The 14,864-nt window shown below is 56.3% G+C and overlaps 1 protein-coding gene across 1 annotated transcript in view; it reads right to left on the reverse strand.

The window, feature by feature from the left end:
* Nucleotides 1-12,918, reverse strand: part of SCN4A (sodium voltage-gated channel alpha subunit 4) — a 46,758-nt gene extending 33,840 nt beyond the window's left edge. Inside the window, exons 1-6 of the mRNA XM_056512098.1 lie at nucleotides 12,761-12,918; nucleotides 4,036-4,334; nucleotides 2,839-2,959; nucleotides 1,853-1,940; nucleotides 1,117-1,245; nucleotides 927-1,018 (exon numbers count right to left, since the gene is read on the reverse strand). Of these exons, the coding sequence (XP_056368073.1) occupies nucleotides 927-1,018; nucleotides 1,117-1,245; nucleotides 1,853-1,940; nucleotides 2,839-2,959; nucleotides 4,036-4,334; nucleotides 12,761-12,812 (781 nt within the window). The 5' untranslated portion in view covers nucleotides 12,813-12,918. The remainder of the gene's footprint in view (nucleotides 1-926; nucleotides 1,019-1,116; nucleotides 1,246-1,852; nucleotides 1,941-2,838; nucleotides 2,960-4,035; nucleotides 4,335-12,760) is intronic.
* Between the last annotated feature and the right edge of the window lie 1,946 nt (nucleotides 12,919-14,864).

A 14,864-nucleotide genomic window follows, 5' to 3' on the forward strand; every position in this document is an offset into this window, starting at 1 on the left:
ATGGATGATGGGCAATGCTGGAACATCTCAGTGTTCATCTTCAGAGCTTCTATGAGCCCAGAGCTTTCTCACATGGAGAAATTCTCCAAGGAAATGATTTTTAGATCTGTCCTCCTGCCAGCTCCTCATTCCCCAAACTATTTAGGTAAAATCCAGTTCTTCAAGGGCCTGACCAAGGTCAGATGTTCTAAACCAGCTTATTTTTGCCATTGCTATTTCTGCAGAGCCCTTGGGAATGTCATTCCAGAAAGAATCAGCAGTTTACATATTGCTCAATGCAATTTTTAGCCTGTTTGATAAAGGAAAAAAACATTAAAATGTGAGCCCTCACAATCTGGAGCCTGCAGGAACACCACAATGATTTATTCACCACAAGGAATTTTCATTTTGATTTCAATCCCATGCTTCAGATTTCTGTGTGCTTGCACTAGGTGTTGAAAGCATGGTGTTAAAGTGGTGTCAAATTTGGAAATCAGCAATCAGAGGGATCTGATAAGGTGCTCCTCACATGAGTCTGGATGTTTCAGGTGATGTTAAATGCCTGTTAAATATCTCAGCCTCAGCACCAGATCAGCCAACAATGAGGACAAAACTGAGTCCATAGCTTCAAAAATGGAAAGATTTGGTTTATCAAACTCATAAATCCACTGGGAGCACAAATTCCCTTAATTCATCTCCAAGGAGTCTTAAAAACATCACAACTGCCTCTTCAGACGTTGCCAAACAATCTGGTGAGTGCAGCTGATTGCAAGATTTAAAATCAGCAGGGCCTGACCCAAAAGCTGAATTACATGGAAAATTTATGGAATACCTCATTTCCTCTTTTTTCTCTTGGAGCTGCCAAAAAAACCAGGAATTGCTGGGAAAGGTGGGAATACCTGAGCTCAGGGGAAGGCACGGGGGGAGGCCCCTTCTCTAAGTCCCACCTGGTATCACCGTGATGGTTTTCAAGGCACGGAGGACACGGAAGGTCCTGAGAGCCGAGATGTTCCCCAGGTCCACGAACTCGGTGATGTAGCTGTGGGACAGGAGAGGGAAGAGCTCCAGGGGCTGTGCCTGGAACATTCCTCATTCCCCCAAGTTTGGCTGCTGTCCTCCCTGCCCCGCCCGACTCACGCCATGGAGATGACCATGAAGTCCAGCCAGTTCCAGGGGTCCCGCAGGAATGTGAAGTCGTCGATGCAGAAACCTCTTGACAGGATCTTGATGAGGGACTCGAAGGTGTAGATGCCAGTGAAGGCATATCTGGAACAGGACTGGTCACTCAGGAGACACTTGCCCAGGTCCAAGGTTTTACCCACCCCTCCCAGAGCTGGGTTTGGGTGCTGATGGGTTTTTGGGGTTCTTCAGCACTGGGAGAGGTTTTCACCTCACCTTGTAAGGTGGGCTGAGACATCTCAAGGTACCAATGCCTCTGGTGACCATTCTGCAACACCTCTGTCCCTGCTGATATCCCACCACCCCCATGCTCTCTGAAAAGCCCTGCTGAGACCTGGCTGTGCAGAACCACAGCAGAAAATGCCGGATTTCCCCTCTCCCCATGGTCCCTGGGCAGGTGGATCAGCTCAGCCTCTCCAGACTGACAGTGCTGACCCAGCCCAGCCCAAACTGCTCTTCAGACATGGGGACCCCATCAGATTTTTGGGCAGCTCTGAAACATTCTCCCTCTTCAATGCCCTGTGGAGAGTGTGCACATCCCTTCTGAGGGCCACCAGCACCTCCCAGTGACACCTCTTGTTCTCTGGAGGGTGCCTGGATCCCCACCCCCCTCTCTCAGCCTTGGTTTTGTCCCTGCTGAGGGACATTGCCAGGCTGGGCTGTCCCTTTGGCCAGGGGAGCTCTCAGGACTCACTCCACGTTCTTGGACCACGCCGGGGGGTTGCTCATTGTCATAAACACGCAGTTGGTTAAAATGGTGATCATGATGAACATGCTGAATAATTTAAAACCTGGTCAAGGACAAAGGCTCTGGGTGGTGCCTGGATCCCCCCTTCCCATGGTCAGGAAGCCAAATGTCCCTGTTCCTCTTGTCCTGGCTGCCACCTTGGTACCTCACCCTGCCCAGCTCCTCCTGCTGCTCTCCAGCCTCAGTTCTGTGCTCACACTTCTCTCTTCTCACTGTTCCTGTGCATGGTCCCAGCCCCTTCTCTTCCTTTCTGCTCCCCTTCCCAGCTCTATGGTCCTGTCTCTGCCTCCCTTTGTGTCCCCTGTGCTCCTTCCTCCTCCTCCATCACTTCAGGATAAAACTTTCCGTTCCTTCCGTAGTCTCTCCAGATTTCAAAAACCTTCAGCCTCTTTCTAGAAAGCTCTGACTCTTAGGCCTAGACCCCACTTCCTGCAGAGCTCTGCTGGGATCACTTCCACCCACCCTGCAATGCCCCTCGTGCTCTTGGGCTCCTTTCCTGCCTTTCCCTCTGTCCTGATTCCTCTGCTTCCCTCTCCCAAAGCCTCCTTGGAGCTCCTCTGCTCACCCCCTTCCCAATGGGACCAGATTCCCTGACCCATGAACATTCCCCTTCCTTTCCAAATCTCCCCAGACCTCAGAACCCTTCAACCTCTCCCTAGGAAGCTTCACCACTTGGGCTTCTTCCCTTCTCCATCCAAACTGATTCCTCCCTACTTCAGCCAAGAGTGAGCCCTTGGTGCCGCCAAGGTGCCCATCAAGCACCTACACCTGGGACTAAAGCCCTGGGCAGCAGCTCCTGGCTGTGCCGGGGGCCCAGGGGGTTTCCTCACCACTCCATCATGAACCCCTTCCCTCGTCCCTCTCCTGGGGCTGTTTGGACTCTGAGCACAGGGTTTGGCCTGGCTGTGGGGCAGCACCCAGAGATCAAGGATATGAATGGATGAGGACTTTGATGGCTCCTCTGCGGATGGGGTGGAAGGGCCCCAGCATGTAGAGGGCAGGGGTGGCCGAGAAGCGGAAGATGGACTTGCCCTTGTTGAGGACTATGAAGGTCTGTGGAGAAAAGAGGAGGGGGGTTAGTCCTTCTGCACCCCCTAAACACCACGGGCCAAGGGCTGCCTTCAGAGGGGAGATCTTTCTGTGTGTTTGAAACCCTGAAGGCTTGGAGGTGCTCTCTGCTTTGGAAGAGAGTCATTGGATACTGTTGGGAACCAGGGGAAAAGCAGCCTTGAAGCCTTGGGTTTCTCACCTGCTCAAGGAGAAGTAATTAAAAAAACGATTAAACACCTAGAGGGTTTGTGAGAGACTGTTGTTTTGCAGAAATCATGTTTTCAAAGAGGTGTTCTTGGACCAATGAGTCTTTTTTATTTTGTTTTGCATGTACTACCCTATATATGTGTAGTGTTTCTTTAAATAAAGCTCTCTCTCTTTTCCTTCTCCATTTCACGAGGAACTCTGTTGCATTATCCTTTTGTCCTGGTTTGTAGGACAGATTTTGGTGACCCAAACGTGGGGCAGAGGGCATTGAGAAGAGAGTTAAGACAGGAAGACCAGCTCTTAAGTGGCAACATGTTGTCCAGTTTAATCTGGCTTGGGCTCCACGTGGTCACAGATATCTCTCTCCCATTTGCAAGCCCTTATTTGAATATGGGCCCCCTCACCAAAGTTACTGTAGCTATTATCCGATTCATTTGGTGGGTTGATTATGTCAGGAATTCATGGTTTTTTAATTTTTTCTGGAAAGTGGCCACATGGAACCAGAGCTATCGTAACCTAACTGCGTGTTTCTGGGGTTATTTCAATAATGGTACTTACTGTGAGGAAGTGAATGCAGGGGAAATCTTCTCCCAACCCATCACCCAGTTTACTGGGACAGGTTGAGTCCAGATGTGGTGATGTGAGCTGCTCCCCAGAAGCCACCCCCCACCTACCCCTTTGTCTAGAGTCCTGAAAAAAGCCTGGGTATAACCCAGCAGGCTCCCTTAGCATAATAACGGGGAAAATCATTTATAAGAGAACAAACTCCAACCCTCAACACCTTTCTGCCACTCCTATAGTCAAAATGCAAGAGAAGAGAAAAGAAGCAAACCACAGCAGTCTGGGGTGGTGGGCAAAGCTCTGGCCCTCACCTTCTTGTCGTTGTAGAAAGGGTCCAGGTCCTCCAGGGGGGTCCCGATGAGCTCCGGGGGTGGGTCACCATAGATGAGGGGCAGGTTCTTGCCGGCTTCCAGGTCACTGCTGGGCTTGAGCTCCTCCTCCTCGGGCATCTCGACGTGCTGGCGCTTCAGGCGGAGCGCCTCGGCCTGGGCCCTGCGCTGCTCGATGGCGGCCAGCGAGGCCGGCGTGAAGGGGCGCAGGTTCTCGGGGCCCGGGATGTGCGGCAGGCCGGCCATCCTCGCATTCTGCTTGCGGGCCCCCCGCGCCCTGCCTGCGGGGACAAGGGGTGCAGCGCACATGGGCACGGCTCGGGGGCATTTGGTGGCAGCAAATGCGTTTATGGCGGGAATATTGAGCTGGCGGGAAAGGTTATCGCACGTGGATCACAGAGCACCCCGTGTGCTCCTGCTGCTCCCAGACCCCTGTTCCCATGTGGGGCTGGGGAGGCTCAGGGGGAGCCTTCTGGCTCTCCACAGCTCCCTGCCAGGGGTGGGCTCTGCTCCCAGGAGCAGCGACAGGACAAGGGGACACAGCCTTAAGCTGCACCAGGGGAAGCTCAGGCTCAGGATATTAGGAGAAATTTTTTCCCAGAAAGATTGGGCATTGGGAGGGATCTCCACTGCCCAGGGTGGTGGTGGGATCACCATCCCTGGAGGTGTTTAAGGAAAGCCTGGGTATGGCACAGAGTGACAAGGGGGTGTTGGGTCGTGGATTGGACTTGAAGATCTCAGAGGTCTTTTCCAACCTCCTTAATTCTGAGATTCTGTGATTCCCTCTCCAGTCAGGAGGCACCACAAGGCTGGGACACCTGGTGTCCCTGTCCCCACCTGGCTGTATCAAACACACAATTTCACAACCCAAACACAGTGTTTCATCACAACCAACGACCTTGGGGAGCAGCAGCCCCCCTCCAGCTGCCTCCCCTTGGCATGGCATCAACAGCTTTGCTCCTGCAGCTCCTGCAAGGGGCCTGTGGTGCCCTAAACAAGAGGTTCCTCAGCCAGAGGAGCTGGGTTCTGGCACAGCTCCCAGCCATGGGAAGCATGAGGAACCCACACTGCTGGGTGGCTCTGCTCCCAGGAAGGGTTAAAGGCTTATCCTGAGCCAAAAAGAGAAGCAGTATGGCATTTTTGAATGTTACAGGGATCAGGGTGACTTCTCAGAAGGAATAGGGTGGATGGCTTAGGAGAGGTAAGGATGTTCTGCTGCACAAAAAGGGCTGAAGAGAGGGAAGTGTGGAGGAGAGGAGTGGCTGCACCTGGGGTACGGGGCTGCTGTGCCCTGGGGGAGCTGGAGACGCTGGCAGAGGCTCCCCCAACACCACAGAGGTTCTTGCTTTGAGCTCCTGTGCCTTGGTAATGTCCCATAAGCACCAGATTGTGTGGGATATGAGCCCAACATTCCATAAAACTCGACCCTGTTTCTCATGGACACTGGGACAGCTGTGCCTCACCCTCCCAAACCAAGCATCCCACTGGCAAACCCAAACTGTCTGTGAAGCTACCAAGCATCTGCCCACAAAAAACCTTCAGGATCAATACTTCCCACAGCCCCAACCCTGCCATGCTGAGAGCTGGAAACCCTCAGCCCGTTGGGATTAGGGAGAACTGGAGATTTCCAGTCCTGATGGGAAAAGAGGCTGGAAATAGAGCTGGAGAAAAGGAGGCTCAGGGGGAAACTTGTGGCTCTGCACAACTCCCTGACAGGAGGGGATAGCCAGGGGCATTGGGCTCTGCTCCAGGAACAGGGACAGGAGGAGAGGGAACGGCCTCAGGCTGTGCCTGGAGAGGTGTAAATTGGTTGTTGGGAAAATTTCTTCATGGAAAAGTTGGCCAGACTTTGTCACAGCTGCCCAGGGCAGTGGTGGAGTCCCCATCCCTGGAGGGGTTTAAAAGCCCTGTTGATGTTGAACTTGGGGACAGGGGTGGCCTCAGCTGTGCTGGGGGAATGGTTGGGCTTGATCATCTCCGAGGGCTTTTCCAACCTGAAGGATTCTCCATGTGTTTTAGGGAGGTTTGTCCTTGCTAAATGGGTTTATTTAATGGCACAGGCTGAGTCACATCATGTAAAGTGGAGTCTGGGCCCAGCCCAACTTGCTGCCCCAGCTGCTGCAAAACAGAGCCCAGAACAGGTCCCCCATGGGGGTGGACCCCAGAGGTGAGACCTCATCAGAGCAAACAGAAAGGGAATTTTGGGAGGGGACAGAGGTGCCACCAGTGCTGCTTCTCGTGGAGTTACTCTGGACTTAAACCCAGTTCCTGCTCCACTTGAGCAGCTCTGGACCATTCCCTCCCACAGCAGGGGCTCTGTCTGGCTTTATCACCCCAAACCCCAGCGGGAACGTGCCGGTGCAGGGCAGCACGGAGCATCTAAAGCTGGGGATGGATCCATCGGGACCATCCGAGGGAGCAGCACCCACGCTCCAGCACCTTCCCACCGCATCCCCGGCAGCTCTGGGGGCTCGCAGGAGCTCTGGGCAGCCTCAGCTTCCCTGGCCATGGGGACCGTGGAGCTGCCGACAGCCCGGGCTGCGGCTGAGCTGCCCCGGCCCGGCGCTGTCCCCGCTCTGCCTCAGCTGCCAGCAGCGATCAGCGCCGGGCTCGGGTTTCTGCACCCCATGACTCTGCTCGTTCCTGCCCGAGGGAGCCGAGCGGCAGCCCCAGCGCTGCTCCTGCCCGCGTCCCCTCTCCCTGTGCCTGGGCTGCAGCCACCGAGCCGAAGGCGGCGTTGCCCCCGGCGTGGGAATCCTGTGCGGCTTTTTGGGGTCTTGTGCAGCTCCTAGTCCTGCTCTGAGCCCTTTGGGGCCGCCCAGAGAGGATGGGCTGGCTCCAGGGATCAGGAGCAGGAATAATCCCGTGCCCACATCCGACACTCCACAGTCAGGGAGCCTGCAGCATCTCTGGGTGCTTCCCGAATTCGGAACCAGAGCCAAGCGCCGGCTCTGTGAGGGCTCAGCCCAGCACCCTCTGTGGACATTGCTGAAGGCTCGTGGGGACCCTAATCGGATTTTTCCCACATTGTTGACTTTTCCTAGCTCCAGTCAGGATCTTTCCCAGGCTGAGGGATCTTTCTCAGAGACAGAACAAGGAAAGGTAGAAAGGAAACACAGACAGACCCTGGTGTTGACCACCGAGCTGTGTGAGTGACTCGAGATATTTTGCAGAGAGATATTTTGGAAGAGGTGTTGCCTTCTTTGACCAATGAATCTTTTCTACTTTGTTTTTCACGATCTCCCTTATGTAAATGCCATGGCTTTTCAATAAATCGCTCTTTCTTGCTGCCTGGAAGGAGTGGTGTCTGGGGCGGGTGGGGCACAGGGTGGGGCACAGGGCACGGTCCCACCAGCCCAGGTGAAGGGCTCCACCCTGGGACCAGCCCCCGGCCCTGGGAGCAGGAGGAGCAGCCCCTGCCCCCGGCCTGCCACATCCTGGCACATTTTTAGCAGCTCCTATAAATAACCCAGATCAAACTCTTTGCACCTCCATAGGTAAAGGCAGTTCAGCCTCAGTGACAGGTGCTGCCCTGGGCACAAATCACCCACGAGGTCCCTCGGGGCTCTGGCCCAGCTCTTCCAGGACCTCAGTCCTCCAAGAGTCCCTGATTAAGGAAGATCCCTGCCCCATCATCCTTCCTACTGGGAAATCACTCACTTAAAATGTCTCTACAGAGAACTGATTTATTTGCTTCTTCTGGCCACCTAGCTAAGCTGAATGACTCCTTTCTGGTATGACACAGGTGAGCTGCAGCTCTGGGACACTGCATGTCCTGGATGAGCATCTCAGCCCCCAGTTCCTGCATTAGGAATTGTCAGCAGGGAACTGGGAGCAGCTCCTGGCTCAGCAGAGCCTGGGCTGTACTTGGAGAGAAATTCAGTTCCCTCTAATATTTTTGCTGCTCTGAGGCCACATCCAAAGGAATCAGGCTCCAAAATAACAGGACTTGTTTAGGAGCTCCCAGGGATGCTGTGTAAGAGTTCTGTATTAGAGGACAGAGGGTGGCAGGTTCTGTCAGACTGCTGGAACTCACCCCATCCAGGCACTTAATTCTGCCCAGAAAATAACCTCCCATGGGCTGGGGAAGAGGGGGGAGGACACTCTTGGCTCTGGGGGACACAGGGGCTCAGCATCTCCCCACACCTGCCTGGCCAGGCTCCAGCTCCTCCCTCCCTAAGGCATTTTTCTGGGCACCACCTGCAAACCTGGAGTCTCCTGTGTTCTGGGGGAGCATCTGCAAATCTGGAGATGATTTCCCATGGAATCAGCCCAGAGAGATGCAGTTTCCCCTCCCCAACACTCAGGCACAGCTAGGGGTGTGCCAAGGATGGATGCTGCTCCTGGAGATCCCAGCCCTATGGACACTGGGAACAGCACTGGGATGCCCCGACCATTCAAACACAGCTCAAGGAGCTGCTCTGACCTGCTCCAGGAGGAGTTGCCCTGTAAACCTGCCCTGCAAGGTTCATCCTCTTGAGACACCCTGGAAAAAAGCCCACAGAGACCAACCAGGACACGGGTCTGAGAGAGAAAACCCCCAAAGGGCCCTGAGCAGGTGTAAATCAGCTTCACTCAGCAGGAAGAGCAGAGCCAGCCCGGGGCCCTGCAGCAGGGATTAGTGTGGCACAAGGGACTCGTGCGAGCAGGGCACTGAGGGCACAGGCTGTGCCGAGTGCTCGGGAGCTGTGTTAGCACCCAGGAAACCAGAGCCTGTCACAGCCCAGCCCAAACCACCCAGCACAGTCCTGCAGCACCCCCCACACACTCCCGTGCCTCCCAGAGCTCCATCCCAAGCACCCAGGGCTGATGCCCAAAGGAAAACCTCTCCCCTGCATCCCGGGCATGGCCAGCAGGGATCGGGGTGGGGCAGGGTGGGGCAGCAGGGCCCAGCTGGTCCCGGAGGGTTTGAGGCTGAGTCACAGCTCAGGGAACTCGGGACATCCCCAGCTCTGCCTGGACACCATCCCCCTCCCCTGCACATCCCCGCTCCTCCAGAGCTGCTCTGCCCCCAGTCCTGCCCTGGGCTGCATTCCCAGGCCAGCAGGGAAAGGGAGGATGGGGATTCTGCATCCATCCCCAGCATCACAGGGGTGTGGGATGAGTCCAGAGAAGCCACAGGGATAATCCAGGGCTGGAGCCCCTCTGGAGCCAGGCTGGGAGAGCTGGGGGTGCTCCCCTGGAGAAAAGCTCCAGGGAGAGCTCAGAGCCCCTGCCAGGGCCTGAAGGGCTCCAGGAGAGCTGGAGAGGGACTGGGGACAGGGATGGAGGGACAGACACAGGGAATGGCTCCCACTGCCCAGGGCAGGGCTGGGTGGGATATTGGGCAGGAATTGTTCCTGGCAGGGTGGGCAGGGCTGGCACAGGGTGCCCAGAGCAGCTCCTGCCCCTGGATCCCTGGCAGTGTCCCAGGCCAGACTGGACAGGGCTGGGAGCAGCTGGGACAGAGGGAGGTGTCCCTGCCGTGGCAGGGGTGGAATTAAATGATTTAAGCTCCCTTTCAGCTCAACCCATTTCATGATTCTGTGATCTTTCAGCCATTCCCAACCCTGCTCTCCCAACCCTGCTCTGTGTTCATGAAATGCCACCCCCCACCCCTGAATGCATTGAATATATAAAATAAAATAAAATAAAATAAAATAAAATAAAATAAAATAAAATAAAATAAAATAAAATAAAATAAAAAATTCCATGGGTTAAGCTGCCAGGAATACACAAATTTGCTCCAAATCCAGCCAGGGGCACCAGAAAGCTGCAGGGTGACAGCAGCTGTGTTGGAAAGTCTGATGGCTGCAGAAACCCTCCTGGCGTGGTCCTAGGGGTGCCATAGGCTGAAAAAGTCTTATGGGGTGTTTGTTTGTTTAGTTCCCACTGTATTTCCCGCAAGTTTTAGGAAAAAAATGTGGGAAGATTGAAAAAATCTGACTTGAAATGGATTTTTTTTATCCACAAGTGGCACAGGGGGTGTAGAACCTTCACCTGCAGAGTGGGGGAGATTCACCTCAGGTCCTGCAGATTTCCCAGGGTCTAAGCAGGGCAGTGGAATTTTCAGGATTATGGGAGTTTCTCTCAGGAAATTGGATAAGCCCCTCGGTTGTGCCAGACAAAATCAACCATTTTCCAAAAAATTTATATTTCTATTCCATTTAAGAGTTTGATGCTTCTGTCCCTGAATAAATTGAGGTCCCTTAATTCTATGCTGTATCTCCATTACAAAAACCATCTGGAAAGAGGCAGGAAATCTCCAGAATTTCCTCTTGCACACAAATGACTCTTAGGACATTGCTGTGGGATGCTGGAATTCCACCACCACAGTGGTTCTGGAAATTCACTGGGTTTTTAGGCAGCTTTAAAGGCAGAGGGTGGGTGATTTTCACAAGAAAACTATACTTAAGTCACCCCAAGTCTTTTCCCACTCTATTTTAAAATAGAGGTGGGCTCAGAAGACTTAGAGAGCAAGAAAAATAATTAATTTCTAGCATTATCCTTTGAATTCTAGATGGTTTTAGGTGCTGGGCGGGGCTGTGTGGCTCAGACACCTCTGGCACTGGTGGCTCCCGTGAGTGGCACGTCCCCAGGGCTGGTTCCTGTCACCACCGTGCCTTTTACCCTGCTCTGGGTGGGGTTTGTTGCTCTGCCTGCAGTGTGGCCCAAGCCAAGTGTGCCAGCAGGAATGTGGGATGTTTCCAAGCGGATCCGTCACCCCAGGGCTGCCTGGAATCCACCCCGGCCCCAGCCAAAGGGAAGATCTGCTGAAAGCCCTTGGGAAGTTACTCCAGAGCCAGCCCAGCACTGCTGGATGCCTTTTCCCAGCCAGAGCAGGGACACTGAGATGCTGCAGCAGTTCCTGCTCCTCAGGTGCCACCACAGTCCCCCAGCCAGGGCCACTGTGTGTCACCCACAGCTCCCCCAGGGCAGCACGGGGGGCTGGGGAGGGACTGGGGACAAGGAATGGAGGAAAAGGACACAGGGAACGGCTTCCCAGTGCCAGAGGGCAGGGATAGATGGCAGAGCGTGGTGAGGGGCTAGAATGGATTTCCCAGAGCAGCTGTGGCTGCCCCTGGATCCCTGGCAGTGTCCAAGGCCAGGCTGGATGGGGCTGGGAGCACCCTGGGATTGTGCAAGGTGTCCCTGCCATGGCACGGGATGAGCTCTAAGGTCTTTCCCTCCCAAACCATTCCCTGATTTCATGATTTTGAGCACATGGAGAATGAATTCCCTGCCAAGGGAGTGATGCAGCTCTGCTGCTTTTTGCCTGTCTCGAGCGCAGAGGAGCCCTCCCAACACTCTCCAGCCTTTTCCTGGCAACAGCCAACCCTGGTGCTGCCCTGGACAAGGACACCCAGCAGCTGTGCTGGTGCTGGGGGATTTCCATGGGACAGGATGGATGCACAATTCCCCTGGAATTGTGTCCCATTCCAGCAACACCTTCCATGGGCTCTCCACTGCCAAAACCGGTGCCGCTCCCTCCTCCAGCTCCGTGCAAAGACTCATCCGAGCCCGCAGCAGCGCTGCCTCCCTTTGAGAGCCAAATCCTCCGTGCTGAACCTCCAACGGGGCTCAGCTCCTCCAGGAACATCCACCCCAAAAATCCAGCCCTGCAGAGGCGCCTCCGCTCCTGCAGCAGTATCAAAGCCCCGTGGGAATGGATTCCCTGCAATTCCCGGATCGCTGCTGCCGTGGAGTTGCTGGGGCTCGGTGCCCTGAGGCTGTACCTGCTGTGCTCAGGGCGGGGGTGGCACACACAGCCCGGGAGCTGTGAAATCCTGGGATGCTCTCCCCGGCCACAGATGGAAATAGGAGGTTGCACCATCCTGCAGCCACGCACTGACCCGTTCCTGCCTGGAGCCGGGGATGCCACCCCGTCCCCACTCCTGCTGTCCCTGCTGGAAAGGGGACACCGGGCGGGTCGGGGTTATTTTGGGGGGGTTGGCAGCCAGGGAAGGGTTAAAGTGGGGACCCTGCACTTGCCCACTGCCCACCCTGCACTCGGGTGTCATCCAGAGCTGCGGCTCCTCCCTGCCAGCAGCTCCCGTGTCAGGCTTGGAAAAGATCTGAGCCGTGCTGGGGGGGCAGCGAGGGAACAGCGAGGGGACAGCGAGGGGACAGCGTGGGGGAAGGGAGAGTGGCGTGGGGCTGGAGTGACCTGCTGGCCCCCCGGAGCACCCCAGGCTCGGGGACACGGGGGGCAAGGGTGTCCCCACCTGCGGGGGATGCCAGGAGAGACAGCAGCTCCTGCAGGGATCCCCGGCACAGCCCCAGGAGCAGGTCCCAGACCTGCTGCACCCATGGGATTTGCAGTACTGGGAGCCCTGCGACTTCCCAGGGCTGGAGGATGCCCTTTTCCCTCGGATCCCGACTCCCTGGAGCAGACACCTGCAAACCAGGAGCTGTCACAGACACTGAGCCTCACAGCCCAAGGGATCTCATCCACATCCACCGGGAAATGGAGAAGGGGGACCCAAAAACAAGATGTTCCCAGGGATTTAGGAATCCCAGGAGGGAGGCAGAGGCGCAGGCACAGAGGCTGAGCATCCTCCCTGCTCTCTCCCGAGCTACACTGGGATCTTTTCCCTCTCAACTCCCTAAAAGCATCCACCACCTTCCCCCTTTCTCCCCTGCACAGAAACCACCTCATTAATCCAACCTGCTGCAAACAGAACCTCGTTAATCCAACCTGCTGCAAACAGAACCTCGTTAATCCAACCTGCTGCAAATGGAAACGGTGCAAGGCGTCTCCTCATGGCTCTGCTGCTCATACTTCTACCCCAAATTCAGCAAATTTTTCTGAGTGGAGCTGGAGTTGCCCAAGGGACTCTACAGAGCCCTTTTGCCTGAACTGGACCCTTCTGCACACATCAGAAAATAGAAAATGCTATTTAAATATTAGCACAGCAGAGTCAAGGCAGGACTTTGTGCTCGTTAATCTGTTCCAGTAAATATGCTCTTCCCCCCTCAAACCATTATAAATCCAACATTTTTCCTGGAAAGGACCAGAGGGGGCAGCTCCAACGCTGCATCAACCTACCCAGGATCTCCCCGGGATCATGGGGCTGGCTGGGATGTCCTGCTGTCCCCAGGGCTTTGTGGAATCGTTGTCACTTGCTGGCAGCCGCAGTTCCACCCCTCGCCTGCCGCAGGCTGATCCCTGACAGCTCCATCAGTGCCCGTGAGGGCAGGGGAGGAAATGCTTGTACTCCTCAGCAAACTTCCCTCTGCAGCTCTGCACCGGCCCCGGGAATGAGGGATGGGGGAATGGGGGAATGGGGGAATGGGGGAATGGGGGCTGAGTGACCCTGGATAAATCCCAGAATGGTTCTGGGGGAGCACAGCAGGCCCTGCCCATGCAGTGAGTGATGGGACCTGGCACAGAGGGGCTACAGCACCCAAAAACCTCGAGCTGAATCCCAGCCCGGTCCTGCCTGACTCCCATGGGGGATCCAGCTCTGAACCTCACCCTGGCATCCTTTTGGCTGTGCCTGTGGCTGCTCCCACAGCCCCGGTGTGGGAACAGCCTCCCATTCCCTGCCACCCCATCTCTGACATTCCCCAGGGCACAGGGTCCCAGCTGCCCCCTCTGCCCTGGGGTCCCCCCTGCTGCCCCACGGGGACGGGGCTCTGCAGGGACAGGGCCCTTCCCGAGAGGAGACTCTGGGAGCACCCACAGACCTTTCCTGCAACCTTGGCTTGCCCAGGCCTGGGTTTATATTTAGACCTCCAGGAGGAGAAGCCAGCAGAAAGGAGCCTTGTCACTTGTGAGCCCTGCCTGTGGCTGCAATGGGGAAGGTGGCTCAGGAACCCAGTGCCCACCACGTCCCTGACTGTCCCCTCTCTCCCCCACACAGCTCTGTGGCCACTGAGAGCCCGTTGGCTACTGCCCCCCTTGTCCCCGTGCTGTGCCTGCACTTTGTGGGGACTTTGTCCCCTGTCCCAGACAGTTTTCCAGGCAGGGGGGTCCAGCAGGTGCCTCCAGCCCTAAACACTGCCCAGAGACACCAGAATCCATCCTGGTCCCATCCACCTCCAGCACTTGGACTGCAAATCCCGGGACATTGCTGGTACCGCTCCAGACACAGCGACAACCACAAGCCTGGGGACATCCAGGACCCTGCAGCCCCTGCCCGGGGGCCTGGCAGCAGCCCAGGGCTGACCCCAGTACTTACTGTTGGGTGGAGAGTGCGAAATCCCAAGGAGAGACCTTTTAGGGCCAGAATTTCCTTCTCCTTCGACTCCTGGAGGCTTTGGCTCGGCGAGTTGGCAGAGCAGCTGCTGCTGCTGTCAGATGGTCATGAGTGAAACCTGAGGACATGCGGGCTCCTTCAGGTAGCCTGGCCGGGCTCAGCTGTGGCATTCGTCCCGCGGGGCCCAATCACGGCTCTGCAGGGCCGGAGCCCCGCAGCCCCACGGCCCCGCAGCCCCACGGCCCCGCAGCCCCACGGCCCCGCAGCCCCACGGCCCCGCAGCCCCACGGCCACATCCCCTGCACAGCCCCCACAGCCCCACGGCCCCGCAGCCCCAAGGCCACATCACCTGCACAGCCCCCCACAGCCCCACGGCCCCGCAGCCCCACGGCCACATCGCCCCCATCGCCCCCATCGCCCCCATCACCCCCATATCCTCCATCACCCCCATATCCCCCATTGCCCCCATCTACCCCATGGTCCCCGCAGCCCCCACGGCCCCGCAGCCCCACGGCCACATCACCTCCACGGCCCCCATTGCCCCCACGGCCACCATCACCCCCATCGACCCCATATCCCCTATCGCCCCATTTACCTCACGGCCCACATCGCCCCCATGGCCACCATCAC

The sequence above is a fragment of the Oenanthe melanoleuca genome, chromosome 27 (genome assembly GCF_029582105.1).
Source record: "Oenanthe melanoleuca isolate GR-GAL-2019-014 chromosome 27, OMel1.0, whole genome shotgun sequence".
Lineage (NCBI taxonomy): Eukaryota > Metazoa > Chordata > Aves > Passeriformes > Muscicapidae > Oenanthe > Oenanthe melanoleuca.